Source organism: Electrophorus electricus, chromosome 17, assembly GCF_041902795.1.
Source record: "Electrophorus electricus isolate QZ-2024a chromosome 17, ASM4190279v1, whole genome shotgun sequence".
Lineage (NCBI taxonomy): Eukaryota > Metazoa > Chordata > Actinopteri > Gymnotiformes > Gymnotidae > Electrophorus > Electrophorus electricus.
In genome coordinates this window covers 5,762,501-5,780,984 of record NC_137513.1, presented here as the reverse complement: position 1 = coordinate 5,780,984, position 18,484 = coordinate 5,762,501, and the positions used below count along the sequence as shown (strand labels likewise).

Here is an 18,484-nt window from a genome sequence, read left to right as displayed (position 1 = left end):
TGTTGCTGAATGAAGAATTCCATACGAGATGAGAGGCACACAGTAATTACCGACTAGGGTATAATAATATCAGAGACACTGGAGGCCACTTAAGTTTAATTATAGAAGAATGGACCGAATAAACGCGTGGTAAAATAATTATGGTCTACATATGAACACAGAGACTTAGAGACTTGAGCTACGAAACCAATCTCTTTTGTAACACCCAGACACAATCTCCGGACATATGTGTGCTTTTTCTGCTCCTATCAAATGTTATGGCAACTTTGGTGCCGAGGGTTTTTTTCTGTAAAAGTGACCAATGAAAAGATGCAGTTCTAACCTTCCCTGATTGGCTCTAAAATATTAAAAAGACCCGCCTCTTGCATGATCCGATTGGTTTGTGGACTGGTTTGGGACGCTTCCATTGGTTGCTAAGATACACGTTTCCGCTGTATTAGATGGTGTTTTGTGGCGTTTTGGGAAGCCCTGTGAATTTACACATAGAGTCCTGGGTAGGTATAAATGTCGCCGAAGCGAATATTTATCTATATTTGTGTATTGTATTCGCAGTCGTTGTCATTATTCAGCCAGTTTATGAGCTTCCTCACAGAGTGAGCCTAGTTAGCCGTGCTAGCTACACTACACTGTGTACTGTGCTAAGCTAATGGCAGTGAGCGAAGTCAGGCTGACTAACCTAACCGTGTCAGCTCTTAAACATGAACCTCGGTGTTATTTTGTTGGATGCTTTGACAGTCAGTGTTTTGTCAACGAAAGTGCTTTTTGGCTAAATCTTTGCAACTGTAGCTGGGATAAGTAAGTCAGTTTACACGCTAGCTAGCTTGTCTGGCTAGCCCAGTGGTGAGAGCAGGGCTGAGTTGTTTTCCACGGTAAGCTAGGTTAGCTAGCTTGGCGTTTTTGCTTACTTTGTCATGAACAGGTTCGCATTGTATGTGGGTTGGGGAGAATGGTAGCCCAGGATGAGCTCTGTTTTCTGTCTAAAACTCACCTCTGACTATTGATCCTTCCTTAGCTGTTCCATACTAATAAAAGTGTGGTTTATTAGAAAGATAATAAAGTTTGTACCAGTTGTTGTGCAACGCTCATGCACAAAGCCAGCCCCAACTCCTCCTACCCCTCCATCTTATCCAGTGTGTTGATATAAACGTGAGCAGTGAACCCGAGTCAGCGCTGCCCCGTCACATCTAACACTGTATTCTCTCAGGAAACAGACTGGTTGACCATGGCAACCGACTCTCCGCGCAGACCAAGTCGCTGTGCTGGAGGGGTTGTGGTTCGAGCCCAGGCTGCTACGTAAGGATCAAGCTCTTCACCTGTTGTAGTTTGCTACATGTTCCTTTCTGTCCGCTCTCCATGTGGGATACTTTTGTTATACACCTTTCGTCAGAATGTTCAATGAGTTCCATTGTACACTTTGCACCTTGCATTAGTTGGAATCAGTAAACATTAGTCAGTAGAGTCAACATATTAGTCAATATGTTTCACTGAGTACAGTTGTCATTGCACATATAGAAAGTCCAGAAGTCACTGATGTAACGTGTGTGTGTGTGTGTGTGTGTGTGTGTGTGTGTGTGTGTGTGTATATATATATATATATATATATATATATATATATATATATATATATATATATATATATATATATATATAATATGAATGTGAATATATAAAATGGCCTTTGCCCAGTGCCTCTGCGTTTGAACTCACTACCTCTAATTGGCTCCAGTTTGTTTACTGCTAGCTTCACGGCTCATGTGTTATTAAAAGGGTTTGCGTTTCTTCTTTTCTCATGCACACTACAGGTATTATCCTGCCGTGGAGGAATGCAGCTGTTCTGAGTTGTGGTGTTTATTCCACATTTGTAGTATGCTATAAGTGTGAACCATACACAGCCCAGGTCTCCCGATGTTTGAAAGCAATTTATCATGACTTTAAAATAAAAATAAGAATGATTTTCATTTTAATTGTATATGAGCCTGATTTATTATTATTATTATTATTTATTTATTTATTTATTTTTTTTTTTTTTGCAATTACATATGTAATTTTGTTTTACAGGGAGTATCAAAATAACATGTAATACATGTGTAATTTGTCATTTTTTTGCAGGGAGCAGCAATGTGAAATATATAAATGTAATTTGCAATATATTTGTCATTTTGTTTTACAGGGAGCAGTCTTACATGGAAAGTGTGGTGACATTTTTACAAGACGTGGTTCCTCAGGTTCTGTTGTTTCTCCTGTTACTATATTAATAGCCATGTTGTGTGTACTTAATCAAAGATAGACGTGGGTTATTTTGATGCAAATACATGATCGCTATGAACCACAATTTTCTGGTTTCTTGTTATTTTACAGTTATGAACACTTTATCCAGTTAACAATAATTAGATAATTATTGAATATAATTATGTATATAATTCTGTTCCTAATGTTATATTAGGTGATCCAAATGTTCCAAAAAATTATTCAATGTCAAGTTAGATGGTTAATTATACTGTTATTTTATTTAAGGTTTATTTTTTGCAATATGAATCATATAATTACTGTAAACTGTAAATTGCCTTGTACATTCTAGTTTGTTAGGTACTTAATACAGATAGATTAATGCTAACTTTTATTCCCTTCAGTGGAAAGACATATTCTGAAATGCCATCTAACAGATAGCATTATTGTTATAGTTCATTTCCAAATGAGTTAAACATTCCATATGAGACTTATCTTGTTGAGAATATCTTTTTTTTCTTTTGAGATGCTGATTAGATTCTTGTGGGGGTTTTTTTTGTTGTTTTTGTGTTGATTTTGAAGGCTTACACCGGGACGCCTCCAACCGATGAGAAAGAAAAGATCATTTGGGTTCGGTTTGAAAAAGCCGACATCAATGGTGCGTTTCTGCTTCTAACTCGTATTTCATCCTTTCCTCACGTTGCCATTCACCTCTTGCACACTTTGGGCTGGTTTAGAGTTCAGTGGACGCGGTGACACATACGGTTGTTCATCACCATGTTGATTTTGCTGATGCTTGAGACAGTAATGAGGGCAAGAAGCGTTCATATCTTTTAACTACATTCTATCTGCTTCTGGAATAAATGATGTTTAGGTTGCTTTTGTGTCATTAGACACATCAAATGAGGGAGGGACCATAAACCAGCTGACAGTCATTACCCAATTAACCATTTCATCACTGAAGGTACTGCAGTTACTGTGATACAGCATTGGGACTCCTTTGTTGGTATCTTAACTGAATGTGTAAATTATATTACACTTACAAACATTTTCTTATTAATGTACCCAGTCTCATCCCTTCCCCAGCAGATGGGACACAGTTCTCATGAAAATAATCTAGTAATTTAATAATATCTTAAATTTCTTGACTTTCTGCAACTCTTAAATCACTTTAAACTCATGAAGTTGCAGGAAACCTATATGCTAGTATCATATTAGAATCACTTTATGTATTGTATCTATAATAAAATTGTATTTATATTTAGATGTACTTAAAATTTCCACAGATGTATTACAAACTTGTGAGTGGTGATTTCAGTTTCTGAGTACTGGAAAAATTGCAAAACAACTGAGTAACAAGTTGTAGTCATCATTTTTCATTGGGTGTCAGCATAATGCTTTATTGCAGAGCTGAGCCTGGGTGAGCTTTTTTGGCATGGACCAAGCTGTATTCCTTTTGCTGGCTCATTTCTCAGTAGGGAGCTGAGTGATAGCATTATGTTTTTCTCAATTAGATTTATGTAAGTGTGTCAGCTATTTAAAAAGACAGAAATTCAGCAACATACTTAGAACAGCTGTGTTCGATTGCATTTGCCATGATATGTCCTCCAGTATTTATTTCAAGTACAAGTTAGTCTCTCAGACTTTTCCATCCAACAAAAAACAGCCTATTTACTCCTTTGATTAACTACACAAACTTGCAGTCTTTATTTAGAATGTTGTAGACTTTTGTGGGACCACATATCCACTCTGCCATGCCTTCCTGGCCTGTATATTGGGTCCTTATGAGTGGCGAGTGTTAGGAGTCTTGCTGTCCCCTCCGAGGGAGAATGCAGAGAGTGATCTGTGTCCTCCGTTTAGTAATCACTGTGATGTGCTTCTTCAGGCTTTGTCTGCCGCTTGAACCTGAACTCAGCAGGGCAGGCCTGCGTTCTGATCTTTAGGCCTTCATCTTACTGACACAGCAGCTGGCCAGACAGTTTTTCCCCCAGTTAAATGTGGTATAACAGCTGGCCATGTACAGGAGTAGAAGAGTTTTCCAATTGAAGCATCTGTAGTCTGTGGTTTTTTGAATGTGATCTTGTCTGTCTGTTTATCTATGTCCGTGTGTATGTCTAGATGTGGCCCGTTCACCAGAGCTTTTGGAGATGCACGGCAGCGGTGCTGATCCACCCCTGTGTCTGATGATTGGCTATGCAGATGGACTGCAGATCTGGAGCATATCGGTGAGTATAAAACAGAAAATTATTTGCAGCTGTTTTTTAAAATGTGTTCAGTAACGCTAGCAGAGAAGAAAAATATCTTGGCCTATTCTTTCAACACCAATAAATATATGTAAATGTATTCCAGTGAAAATAATGATATTAATAAAAGTAATTAAAGTCTATAATGTAGTTTCGCGGGGTCTGGGTGTGCTGAGGAGGGGGAGTGGATCAGGGGGACTCTGATTTGAAAGTAGTTGCACGTGGCTGAAGTGACACCTTCACAGGAGCCTCCTTCTCCTTTCATATCTGACTCACTGTTTGTTGCCCAGCCGGGGTGGGTTTTGTTCTGCCTCTCTGCCGGTGTGCGCATACCCAGCTGGGTATCAGCAGTTACTTGTTCGTCTTATTCCCTGTCTGTCATTTCACCAAGAATGTTTTCCACTTGTTTTCCACTCTGAGCCGTCTGCTCCATTGTAATACTGAATGGTTTGATGCTTGTGCAGTTTCACTTTTTGATCACTAGGTGTCGGTGCCGTCAAAGACAAGGCCTTGGTATGGCTTAGCGTTTCGGTTAAATGTACTGTACATAAGGCTGTTCTTACGGACTGTTAATATACAGTAATTGCACAGTTTAATTTAGGGAAAATGAGATCAGATTCACTTCTGGATTTTGGAAGGTTGCTTATTAAATTCTGCATCTATGCAGTAATGGCGAAATGGTGAATAAGATATTGAAGTACAATACTGTTGTCACCACTGACACTAGATTACTGATCACTGGTCATTTTTCTTTTGCGTCGTCCTTTCCTGTTTCTCTCTGTAGGTCCTCATGCCTTCATGTCCCAGTTTCACCTTTGTTCTCTTGTTGTATCTCGGTGGTGTGTTTTTCACCGGCGTGCTGAAGTGTCGAAGGCCGCCCAGCCTCTGGCCGTGAGCGGCTGCGAGGCGTTTGTGCCAGTCGCTTGGTACGTCACCTTCTGTAATGGCGTCGAGCGTGGGAGGAGGAAGAACGGGGGCGTACAACACTGCCCACCGGAGAGTGTGTGCGCGTGCTCGGGTCTTCGCACGACACCATGCACACATCAGCATCTCCTCCTGCGAGAGAAATCCTTGACTGGAGAGGTGTTGGGGGCCAGAGTGCGATAGCGGATGGGGGCAGGTGTGTGGTGCAGGGGCCTGTTCTGTCTGGAGCCAGCAGCAGCCGTGCCGCCGGCTTTATTAAAGCATTTCAAACTCTGATGCGGCTCGAGCCACTCCAGAGGTCTCCGTGTGCCGGCCGGGGCTGGGTCTCTTCCTCACCGGAGCTCCTTTGGAAATGAATTCCGCAAGTAATACTCCTGAGTAGATGTTGGCAGTTAATATTGATTGCGTTCATAAGGTCTAGATTACAAGTGTGTTAAGTTAATTTATTTTAAGATGCAGTTTCCTTTTGGCCAAGTTCATCTCTGTTACAGAGCACCGCCCTGCAGGAGACAGGCTATCGGCCGTCCACCCCAGTTTGACATTGATCCTGCTCTGACCTCGTCTACTTTCCCTATTAAGCCAGGTTCTCGGGATAGTCTTTCTATAAATCGCATGTCACATCCACCTAAATTTTAGTTCTTTTTGATTTTGTGAATTAGATCAATTTGTATTCGTTTAAATGGAATTGGGGAAGTACACAACAACGAGAACTGGTTTTGCATATTGCTGTGATATAAAAAGTCATTTAATCGTTGCCTCGTAGATGGCTGGCACATAAAGCTCGGTGATGTGGACAACACAATGGGAGATGATGTGTGCGTTAATGTAAACCCAACAGTCTGGTGAATCCCATTATTCTTTCGTGAGGGATTTTTGTGAGGGATTTCACCCTGATATCCCGCTTGCACTCTCTGCAGCTCACGCTCTCTGTCAACCTTCCATATTCCAGATGACATGTTAATCTGTCTGTCTTAATAAAAACATGACTGATCCTTCTCTCTGCCAAAGCTACTAATCAGAAGTGTTCATTCTCCGGTGGAAGTATCAGATTAGAATACATGGATTATGCCCAATAATGTGATGATCCATCTTCATGATTTAACACACACACAAGCATTACAAAGGGTATTAGAACCAAAAGCAGAATAAAGGGTTTTGCCATTATGCATTTCTTTCATTTGTGTGCCTTACGCTGCTGCACTCATTGGAGTGCCAGTAAAAAAATGTCTTTTAAAAACCTGTTTATTTTTTTTCTTTCCTTGTACCATTCGTCTTTTTGCCTAAGGTATACGGTTACATACCATCAGTTGTACAGCAGACGTGCTCTTTGCCCAGCAGTGTGTACTTGCACTGTATCTTAACATGGTAGCTTGTGCGTTGCAGCTAGGCTGTTACCACGGCAGCCTTGCTCGACCCCCCCCCCCCCCCCCAGAGTACATGATTCATATTACAGTGTGTACAATATCTCTCACACTCATTTATTTGCTTCCAGATTATCAGTGGATGATCAGGCACTCTTGTTGCACTCTGCCCTTCAGGAGCCACTGGCATTGGGTGTAAGGGATGCGCATCAAAGCCCATATTAACGCAGCTTCTAGCTGACCCCGCGAGTTCCTGCCAGCACTGCCGAAGGAAGCTTTGTCACGTATTCCGAATCTGTATTCCGTATCGAAACCATGCAGCGGTGAGGCTAGCATAACCATCAGGCCGGCAGCAGTAGGTGCTCCGTGTTTTCTGAAGTCGAGTGGTTTTGTGCATCTTGATATCTCTCTCTGTGTCCCTCCCTCTCGGATTCCCAGATTACGTGCTGTGCTTTTTTTTTTTTTTTTTTTTTTTTTTGTGGCTTCTTTTGGTTGTTCAACAGATGGCCAATGTTTGGATTCTCATTGTAGAGCAACGCATAACAAACCACTTCACCACCAATACAGACCAAACAATGTATCATTTGATTCCAAAAAGGCTTTTATGTGTGTTAAATGTTAACAGGGGAAGCATGGTTGGGTGGCTAGGTATTTACCAGTCTAAGAACCAATAGTCAGTTCTTTTAAATGGAGTGTTTATACTCAGAAAGCATTTTTTTAAAAGTTCTTGTAAATGCGCTTGCTTTTTGTATAATAGTATAATCTAACACTTGAAGGTTTACTGATGTTGTATTAGTGCTGTACTTCTTATACCAGCAAAAGCCTTAAAATAATACCTGCTTGCTTCTTTCCTCTGTTCTCCAGAGGCCTGACTGAGCTGTTTAACCTTAGCTGACTTGGTGTGTGTGTGTGTGCGTGTGTGTGTGCGCGTGTGTGTGCACGCAGCTGAGCGGCGAGGCCCAGGAGCTGTTCTCAGTAAGGCACGGTCCGGTTCGAACTGCTCACATCCTCCCTGCTCCTTATATCAGTGAGTATCTCAGTCGCTCTTCCAGTGCTACCCGGTCAGCCTTCTCCCTCTGCCTGCTCCAGTGTACAGTCAACATTCAACAAGTGCAAGCAGTGTTGATTTGACCCAGAAATTTGTCTATAACAGTAAAGTATTACAGATTTAACTCTGGGAAGTGTTTTTGCACATGTCTGTATTCCTATAAAGGATTCTGATAGTGACACCTATATTTGCATTGAGATGAACATTGATGTATTTCATGTGATATGACGTTTTATTGTACCGCAGGCACTACAAGTGGCAAGCATAAATTTGTTTTACAAATGATTTGCAGAGAGTAATAGATATTCAGTAGTTATATGGTCTTTAAGTGTCGTCTCATTCTTTTGTGCTTTGTTCTGCCTTCTGTGTGTTACATTTAATTTAACGACCACCTTCTACATCCTAAATGCTGAGAGTTCTCCAGAGACCTGCTGTTCTCCCATCCTGATATTAAAAATGTGTCCTGTAAGATTAGTGTTGGCGTGCTGTCAGCTGGCAGGCTGGGTGCATTACCGGCACTCCCGCCAGAGGAGATGCAGACTTCAGAGACTTTTCCTCCTCTTTCATCGCCGCGTTCTCGTTGGCCCGTGCATGCTTGCGGTCAGTGCATTTGTAAAAGGAAGGAAGAGGAACAGCCCGACTAGAGCGTGCTCCATGTCACCGAATCCCAGCGTACTAATAACCTAATCGTGCAGGAGAGCTTCTCTTGGGGCACGGGCGAAATCGCTGTCCCATTTCTACCGATATCCAGGGTTTTTCTCAGCCGAACCTGCACTGTTAGACCACATGCTTGGCAGGCTCTTGAACAGTAAACATGTTGTCATCGACACTCTCCATGCTATTTGCGGATGACAAGGTACAGTTGAACTGCGAGAGCGCCATTCAATGGCACTCTTAGTGTGACATTTGTGTCCAGATTTTGCGTTCCGGTCCTTCAGCAGATTCCAACAATGCACAATGCCGGCTTTCAGAGCGAGCTGGAAGTGGATGAAGGCTGGCTGCAGTAATAAGAAGCAGCAGATAGCCAGCACATGAGGAGAGTGAGTCGCTGCGAAATAAAATGAATTGTTCTAATGGGGAAACTGATTGCAATCTGTATGGTGAAAACAGTGTTGCACTGTAGTGGGCTTTAAAAAGAGTAATTGTTTCAAGTCGGAGCCTGGGTGGGCGGATTTGGAAAGTCCTGAAAATAGGTGTCGGTTTTAATAAGGCAAGGTCTTTCCCAGAATAACGGAGGAAGTTCCGCTATCTCAGAAGGAACAATCCCCAGTTCTTCTGTTTTTTTCTACCTTGCTTGTAATGATTTAGGTTTTAGGAGCTGTTTAACCCCCCCCCAGCCAATAGCCAGGCTGAATAGAACAGTGAACAGAAGCGGATCTAGTTTATCCATTTTCCTGCTCTATTATGTGTCATAGTTTACTTCTAGTTGGTAGTGAGTTGCATGCACTTGGTCTAAATAGTTTTGCCCTGTTCATACATACTATGTAAACATATTGGCAAGACACTATTTATTATTATTGTGGTGGTGTTTTTTTTGTTTCATTTTTTGGGGGGGGGGGGGGGGGCGTGGCTGGTGTTTGTTTTCATTTTTTGGTGACAGAGGCAGCAGTACATTAGTCCAATTTTGTTGTTTTCAAAGAGAAACGAGACTCACAGAGAAACAAGGGTTTTATTTTTTTTCTAGTTGTCCCCCCCCCCCACTTAGTTGTGACATTCAAATAGAAGGCAGTTGATGTCTTTGGGGTCCATCATATTTGTATTATGATTAGATATTGTGAGCGGTCACAGTGTTTGATGATGGGGAAGCAGAGACAGAGGAGAGGCCCTCCTAAAGTGTTACAGGCCCGAGAGCAATGCATTTGCACTCACACGCCATGGAGAGCAGGCTTTCCAGCAAGGCCTCCCAAATTACAGTCTTACAAAAGCTAACATCATCTTCAATCTGGTCATGATCGGACGTTTCGCTCCTCACTTTAAAATCAGGAGAATTGGGTAAATATGGGATCTGTAAACACAGCGTGACATGTTTTCTCCGTCCCAAAAAACGCCCACTGGCCATTTTTACCCTGCTGCAGCTTCTCTGCGCCTCCAAAATTAAAACCAGTCCGACAAAGGGCCAAAGCTTTGAAGGCGCTCTTCTTAAGAAACTCTGGAGAGGGAGGGCTCACACTCGCACATTGGACTGGGTGGTTTTTCCACGTGTGCTTAATGTCTTGCACACTGGCCTTTCGGTTTCATTTGATCCCCAGAAATACGTCACTGATATTATTTATTCGTCTTTCGGATGAGTCTGTAGGTTGACAGGAAAGAAGCGCTTACTTTATTTTTCTTTCCTCAGAAATCTTGCAACCATGATTTGATTAAAGCGCATCTGTTGTAATGCAATCAACACGGTTCCTGTTGCGGTAGCCGCTTTTTATCACCGAGTGCGGTGGGCGGCTCTGGCTGACTGACAGGAGACCTCGCATGCATATGGCTAATGAATGGCACTCTTTGTGTGGGTCAGTGGTTAATTTCCCCCTGCCGTGTTCCCCCCTCTGGCTGCAGGTCCTCTCAAGACTGACAGCTTTGCGGAGAAGCGGCCTCTTCTCGGGGTGTGCAAGAGCACCGGCTCCTCAGGGTGAGTGCAAAACAATTACATCACTTCCTCAGTCAGCTGGAACACCCCCCCCCCCCCCCCACCACCCCCATGTGACATGCTGCTGATGTCTTTATTTCTATAGGCCCTGCTGGGGACACTCAGACACACATGCACACACAGTCATGCACACATGCAGTCACTGTAGCCAAACAATATTGGGGTCACTGGATGGAGAGCTGGTTAACTGAAAATAGAAACTGCAATTGTCCTTGCAGTAGAGAATAACTAAAGGGAAGCACATCTTCTGTAAGCCTTCCATTATAGATGGGTATTATAATAAGTGTACTTCACAAAAGTCAGAGGCCACCTTTCCTACAGTTTTTTTTAAGAAAAATAATGATTTATTAGATTGTTTAGTTATTTATTACTTTTTTCATTCTTAATGTCCTGAGACATGCCTTTTAGATGCACATGAAAAATATGCCAGGCAGCCAAGGTGTGTTTGGATGATTGCTTCTCTTTGAAGGGTGACTATCAGTGACACCTTTAGAAACCCTTTGTGTTGGGGGGACACAGCTAAGATTGGAAACATGGAAGTGGAAAAGTGGCAGTGATGGGGTTTTTAAAAAAAAAATTAAAAATTGAACAAAATAAAAATGAATAGGTTTAGTATTATACTTGGTGTGGGTGACCTTTGTGTAATTTCATGTAAAATATGTGTCCTGTGTTTTTTTCTGACACTGAAGCATGAATAACTTGCACCTGTTGTCTGTGGGATAAAATCAGTTGAACTGGAAACTAAATCAGTTAAGGGCTGTTTCTGACTTTTGTAGTATTCTACATTATTGGTGTAGTAATACATAATTGTAGATAATCATTGACATTCCCTTTTTATTTTGCTAACGTAAAAGTCATTCTGATGTCAGACAGCAATTAATGACTACTAATTTATTGTTTAAGACATGTTGAATTTGAAAATTTTACGTGGTGCTTTTTTGAACTGGACTGACACTGTGAAACTTGACTGGAGGCATTTTAAACTGCATGCACTAGTGGAATGTCTAGTTTGACATTTTCCCTTGTATACAAAGCAGGAGCAGCATATGTGGTAGCCTTCATTCTTTGTAACATTTACACATTATGACGGACAATTCCTAAGCACTTTTTAAGACTTTTCTTTACATAACAAGCACTATAAAGGTCTTTTGTAATGTGCTAAGGAGCCATAGAGAGGTTAATAGACAGGCAGCCAAACCTTACAGACTCCAGAGAGCCCAGTTTGCCTCTGCACCAGTACGGAGTACTGGGATCTCCAGTCTGCCGGATGTGCAGCTTGGCTCACTAGTGCCACCGCAGCCACCTTTTCTGACATGTTCTTTTCCGCCGAGGTGAACCGTAACTCAATATTTCCTCCTCAGGAAGTAGAATTAGAAAGTCTGTCCTCAGCCTGCTTTGATGGAGACCACCGTCATGGTGGTTCCAAGGCTCCAGTGCTCGGTAGGCACTTGGGCTGCCAAACGTTCCATGTCTGTCTTGAGACGGGCTGTGATGGTTTGGCTTTGTGCTCCTCTGACGTTTGGTGTAATGGTGAAAACATGCCTCTTGCTGGAGAGCAAAACCCTCTCTCTCCAGCTGAGCAGCACGGATACCGGCGCATTCCCCCTGGAAGTGCTTTTGTAAATAGTTCTACCGGTGCTAATCCTCCTTTTTTATTTGTATTTATTTATTTATAGTTAAAATATATTTTAGCCTTTTACAATTGCTGCACGGAATCTCTTCTCGAAGGAAATAGTTCATAAACTTACCAAAGTCCTCACAGTTTTTAGTATATAATCATTAAAATAAAATATATTAAAATAACAGCTTTTGTCAACCACGAGAGGGGATGCTGGTCTTGACACTTAAATGGAAAACACATTGGAGAGTTGGCCAAAATAGCACCGCTGGTTTAGACGTTGGTTCAGCCAGCTTTAAGCTTAGATTACAAGATTTGCAAATTAAAGGAAAACCAGGAAAGGGAAAGAGCATGTGTGCTGGATCCTTTGCGGTGGAATTCCAGCCAGGCACACTCAACATAATTTTATCAATGGAAAGGATTTATGTAGTAAGTCCAAACGATGTATGGATCTATTGAATTTCCTGATGGCAAAGTATTCTACACTTTAAGCTGTGCACCAGTGGCAGGAGAGGCTGCAAATGAGCAAGAAATGCTCATCACTCCCCCGTAGACACTTTTTTTTTTTTTCTCTCTCCTCCATGGGATGTAGTTTTTGTGTAATTGTTATTAATTTTCCTTTGACTTTCCCTCATTTCGGTTAGGACTACAGACAATTGAAGAGTCTGGGTTTAGTGGAGAGCAGTCTCATGCTATGGGCACTGTTCGAAACAGGGCTTTTAACTGTTTATAGGCATTGCAGCAGGCGTGTACATGAGGCTAAAAGTTCAGTGTTCAGAAAGCCTGCTTTTGTTCTTTGACATGTGCAGAAATTAAGTTGTTGGCCAGGCAGAAAACGCCCCCCCCCCCCCCCCCCCAACAACTGCCTCTTTCCCCTCAGCTTTCCAGATCTCCGTAGAGAGGATGTGGGCATGGATTTCCGCTAATACGGTCCTCCGTCATTGCGGATATCACGGCTGGGCTTGTTTCAGATGCAGGGGCGCGTGGAGGCTCAGCTGCCGCCTCGTTCCCCTTGTGCACCTCGGGTCTGGGCCCTTTGGGCCCCTTTGCGGGCCACCCAGTACCTGGAGCTTGTACGCTGGCAGCCCTCCAGCGCTTCGCCCACTATCCATCTCCTGAGGACAGCCCTGAGCCCGAGGCTCAGCCCTGCAGCACGTGGAGGACCACACAAAGCATGCTGTTATCATGGGCATCAGAAGAGTTTTTCCTCATGTAACTCTAATTGTCCTTTCACAATGTAGTATGCATTTAAAGGCCTGCTGGCACCTAATGCTCAGTTATTAATTACACAATAGCTCAAGGGGGGAAAACCCCAGCTTGCCGCAGTGACTATTTTTAAAGGGACTTAGCTAAAGCCTATTGTGATATTAAGCTGTGCTTTTCTTTGCATTTTCATCACAATTTTAAACCTTCAATGCAAGGTATCCTTTCTAAAGTGTATTAAACGCTAAATCTGAGTGTTTGAGAGAGCGTGGATTAAGAGGATTGGGGAAGCGATGCTCTTAAACCCCATGAGACAGTTGTGCTCTTTCTATCACACCCCGAGCTGTGCTCTCACAGCAAGGCTGTAATCAAACCCACAGGTCAGAGGCAGCGTTCAAGTCACCAGTTGTCTGCGGGTGTAAAAGCACACGTTATATTTTCTTTTTTGTCCTCAATAGCCCTTTTGTCTGTTTGCCACCAAATAAAGCTGAACCTTGTCTTCAGTGTAATTGTAGCAGGAATGAGTGTGTGTTCCCACAATCTGGGAAGGACAAATATTTTTTTGTAATTATTTATTTATTTTTTCAAAAAGACAGTTCTGCACTGGATCTGCCATCGACAGGCCTTTTGTTTTCCTCCTAAGTTTCAAGCCATTTTTCTGCTGTTTTGACATACGACTCTTGCTGCTGTGGTGGTGGTTGTTGCCGGTATTTTATGAAGATTTTGCTCTCATCCATGTTCAGTCAAAATGATTTGTCCGTTAACATACTCATTGTTTGTAAATTTGTGCAGGATCTTGAACCTCCACTTAGTTATAGCATTATGAGAATGCAAAAGCAAACAGGTTAAAAAAAAAATCCAAAAAAACTTTTATAAATGAGAAACGGGAAAAAATGATACTCTCCAGAAAGATGAGATGGCACACCTTCCTCTTCCCTTTCATCTAACGTTGTTTTACTTCGTTGGGTGCACTTTTGGACATTTGTCCTCTTGAACACACGTCTCACTCTTAGGTTTGAGGGTAATTTGAGATAAGGTCCACTATTACGACCCACTGATAGATATGGCAGGCCCGATCCTTTCTCTCTTAGAATTGGCCTTAAGATAAGCAAGCTTCCATCCCACGAGAGCTCCTCCACAGTTGAAGTTATTTGGAAAGTTGAGGCCAGGTGCGCGGCACCCGTCAGATCCTCACCGCGAGCCGCTTCATACAGACAGCACGGCCACATAACTCAGGGGCTCGGAGGATGGGAATGCGCATGCCTTTGAAGTGGGCCTTTCTTTTTAAAGGCGCTCGTCTGAGAGCGTTTTTCTATGACTATAGCTTTTCTTATCTTTCCGATTAATTGCTGAGGAGGTTACGCACACAAGTAACACCGTACCATCTGTGGCCGTAAGGACAGCACTAATCCAGGTTAATATCATTTTTAACTCTTAGTGTTTATATAGATGCTCTCTGTATTATCCTTAGACTTGCACTTGATGCGTGGAGGTGTTAAATCAGGATCTGTCTGTGTTGTACTAGATTTAGCTCATCACAAGTTCCTCACGATGTGATTACTCAAATCTGATTGCTGAGGTGAATGTGAAAATAAGCTCCTTTTCCTTTTTTCTTCCCAAACGTTTGTTTCTACACTTTTGCACCTTCAGAATGCACAAAGACTCAAGATAACTGTCCCTCAACACGACTCCATCGTAAGCCGATGTGAGAAGACAGTGAGAGACATAAGAGGACCTAGATTAATTGAAAGATTTTGAGCGTCATCGTGAAGCCCCCGTGGTGTCTAAGCAACACTCCCACCAGATACTCGCACCAATGTGTTTCCAATATACATGTGAATCCATGGCAGAACCCAGCGAAAGGAGAGGAAATGTATTTCTGGCAGACATGGAGCTGCGGTTGAACTTTTTACCCTAATTACTTTCCCGCTAATGCCCGCGGCGTGCTGGAATCAAAGGGCCCCCTTAGGCCCCAAGAAGCTTGTGATGTGGGCAGCGTTTGTTGTGTGTCAGGGCTCAGCTCGAAAGAGGCAAGGCTAGTGAAAGCACTCTGAAAATTTGACAGCATTTTTTTATTTTTTTTTTCTCCTTCATTTTAGGAAAAGCCTGTTACCACCCAACTTACTTGTTGCTTACAGAAATGGAGTAATTATTTTCATCTGTGTTTTTACATTGCCTTACTTGGAAATCGCTTTTATCAATCGGCGTGAGGTGGGCCTGAGGGACTAATCGTGCTTGGAAGACTAGTGGTGACACGTTAGCATGATTTGCCTTTTTTCCCCCTCACCTTTATTAAGATAATCTTTATTAAAGATATATGTACTCAAAAGCAAAAGAGGACCTTCCCACAAAATATGGCTGAAAAGAACATTTGTACTTTTTAAATAATTAAACAAACAAACAAACACAAGTATAACTAATTTGTTTAGGTCGTTTTTTTCTTCCCTTAAAGGGCTGTTTAGTTGTAATTAATTATGATGTCAGTCTGAACAGGGGGAAGATTATTCTTCCCCCCCAATCCCCCCCTCCCGTGACCATGTAATGTCATTCATGTAATTGTTTTCCTTCAGAGAACTCGTAAAGTAGCAAGACTGGATGTGATGACATGCATTTGTAAATGATTTTTTTTCCCTTCACTGGAGCACGCAATTTTCAGGCTTTCCCCATGTTTCGTGGACAGTATGTTTTTCCTCCTGGCTATTCCACTCAGGTTAATGAAACTTCACTCCGACACAGACGTTGTTGGAGATTCGTGACCGCATACAGTTGTGCGAGACACGATAGCAGATGTTGGCGAGTTTATGAAAACGACGATGGGACGTAATGGTCTGCATCTTCCATAATAACCATTGTAAACTGACGTGTTGCTAAATTTAAGGCAAAACGGTAGTAGTAAAAAATTTTAATGTTCAGTTATACGGTGACATTTCCCATCTGGTACTGTTGCAGTGCCCTGATGAAGACACACCAGCATAAGTCTTGTTTTATGGTCCTGCAACTCTGACAGGCAGATGGATTTTGCAGGTGTGCTCCTGAGTCATTTTGTGAAACTGTACCATATAATTAACCAAGTGAGTTTGGATTGTGTAAATCCATATTAGAAGCATAGTATAATCCAACCACCCTTAGTGGAGAACGTGGAATTTCATAGCCGTGACTTTGTTGCTGGGGCACTACCGCGCCCATGACATAACCCACTAAAGACCGATTCCCTCACATGTGAACCGGTCATAGAATGAGAAATTCAGAAGAGATCTGTGGGCCAACATGACGCTTGGAGCAAAGAATGGAGCAGCTCATGCCCCTCTCTTAACCTTCTTCCTGTCTAACGGAACGCATCTATGAACCGGCCCTTTCTCGAAGAAAACATCTATTTGACGTTGATGAAATAAAATCACAAAAAGTCATAGACGAGGCCATTATATTGGTGCTCAATATCACCTACATGTGTGTGGTACTGAAGGTCTGATATGATTTTATAAAGGTAATTGAAATTTACGATCACTCTCAAATCGAGCTCTAGATTTTCAGTGAGAGGAAATTCTATTATGGATGACAGTGCATTGCCTCCATTAGAACCAGGCCATCAGTTATTATACAAAAAGGTAATTGAAGTGACCAATATGATGATTTTTTTCATGGCTATCACTGACCCATTAATCAATCTGGAAGCGTATCATTTGTGTCAAATTGGCTCTAAAAAGCTTTAAATTGGATTGATCTGACCCATATAATGCTGAAATCAATGAATAGTGGCCATAAGACAAGTTTGAGAAGTTAAATGCCTCTATTAATCTCAGTATGTGAATCTAGAGTGTTTTCTGTTATAATGCTAATGCCTCGTCCCCTCTCCTGCCTAGTCATCAGGCGTGTGTGGAGCAAAATGAAGCAAAAAACTTTTTCAGACACCGCTATACATTTAACACACTATAAAATTCTTGTTGAAATATGGACACATGCTTGTTTGTATTATAATCTTACTGGGACTCTTCGGTTGTATAGGGCTTTCCTAAAACTTAGCTTTGCCTCAGAAGTAAGAGTGGCTTTTATTTATTTGAAGTATTTCTTTCCAGTAAAATCAATGCAACATTTCTGTGCTTTAAAAGTATGATTGGGTCATTTGGTCCCTATAAAGAGAGTAAAACAGAGTACACCAATACATACGCGAGCATGTGCAACCACACAAGCACGCCCATGTTTTGGTGTCTCGGCCTCGGCAGCGGTGAGTTCTTACGGCTCCCAAAGCACCAAGGCCGTCTCGGGCTCGTGGACCCATGGTGGGGCTGAACGATGGCGCGACGCTAGCAGGGGCCTTCGTTTGTGTGTGTGCAGGCCGCCACGGCTCCCAGCGCTGTGGCGTTCATGTGCAAGCTCTAATCCGCCCATGGTTACCCCTGCTATCAACGTCTCCCGCTGAGCCTGAGAAGTGAGCACAGAAAGCGTGAAATGACCAACACTGTAGGCTAAAGAATACAGTCCAAACCCTGAAGAGTGCTTCAGTGTCTCAGGCACTGAGCAGTCTGATGGCCCCAGGCATGTCTCCAGGCATCCAGGCTGTTTGGCATTTGTTGGTCTGTCAGTGTATGCGATGGCCAATACACGCAACAAGCTGGAACATCATTCACCCTCTGTCCCGCAGCGCTGTGGACATGTGGGTCAGACATATTTATGTTGTGATGAAAAATGTTGTGCTGTTTTCTCTCATCACTGCTCCACTCAGGGATTATTTACAGTGGGTGGACGTCATGACACGAAGGAGCATTCGCTCCTTTCCTTCGTTGAGAATCAGAGCTCTGAAGCTCTGAAGTGTGCACCATCTTTTTTTCATTTATTCTCAGAGTGTGTCCATGTTTCTGACAATTTGTGGCTGGTTTGAGATGTCTTGGCTGCTTTATGCGCCTATGTGCACATTTTAAGACAGGGGGTCATTTTCCTCAGTGCTTCTCCCACACCATATCATCCGCTCTTTGCATCTGTCCGTTCTATGAATGGAAGGTCCAGATCTTTTCTGCCATAAAAACGTAAGCAGCACTGTAAAGTTGTAGTCATAGAGGAGTATATTATGACCTTTTTGACACTGGAAAGAGATTGACCAATGTGACTTACCAGACTCAGTACTTAATAGCGTTTGCATGAAACGCTGTGTCTCCATAGGAGCTGGGCCAAGGCTCAAACACCACCCATAGGTTGCACGTGTAATTGCCAAGTCGTTTGTCAGTGCTG

The 18,484-nt window shown here is 42.5% G+C and overlaps 1 protein-coding gene across 4 annotated transcripts in view; it reads left to right on the top strand.

Moving 5' to 3' along the window:
* The first annotated feature begins 389 nt into the window (after positions 1 to 389).
* bcas3 (BCAS3 microtubule associated cell migration factor) overlaps positions 390 to 18,484 on the top strand; it is a 163,279-nt gene continuing 145,184 nt past the window's right edge. For 2 of the 4 annotated variants that reach the window (XM_035533994.2, XM_035533995.2), the window contains exons 1-7: positions 390 to 494; positions 1,205 to 1,293; positions 2,171 to 2,225; positions 2,809 to 2,884; positions 4,345 to 4,451; positions 7,700 to 7,781; positions 10,350 to 10,422. In XM_035533994.2, the coding sequence (XP_035389887.1) occupies positions 441 to 494; positions 1,205 to 1,293; positions 2,171 to 2,225; positions 2,809 to 2,884; positions 4,345 to 4,451; positions 7,700 to 7,781; positions 10,350 to 10,422 (536 nt within the window). In that variant the 5' untranslated portion in view covers positions 390 to 440. The remainder of the gene's footprint in view (positions 495 to 1,204; positions 1,294 to 2,170; positions 2,226 to 2,808; positions 2,885 to 4,344; positions 4,452 to 7,699; positions 7,782 to 10,349; positions 10,423 to 18,484) is intronic. The other 2 variants (XM_035533993.2, XM_035533992.2) reach the window with 1 other exon arrangement.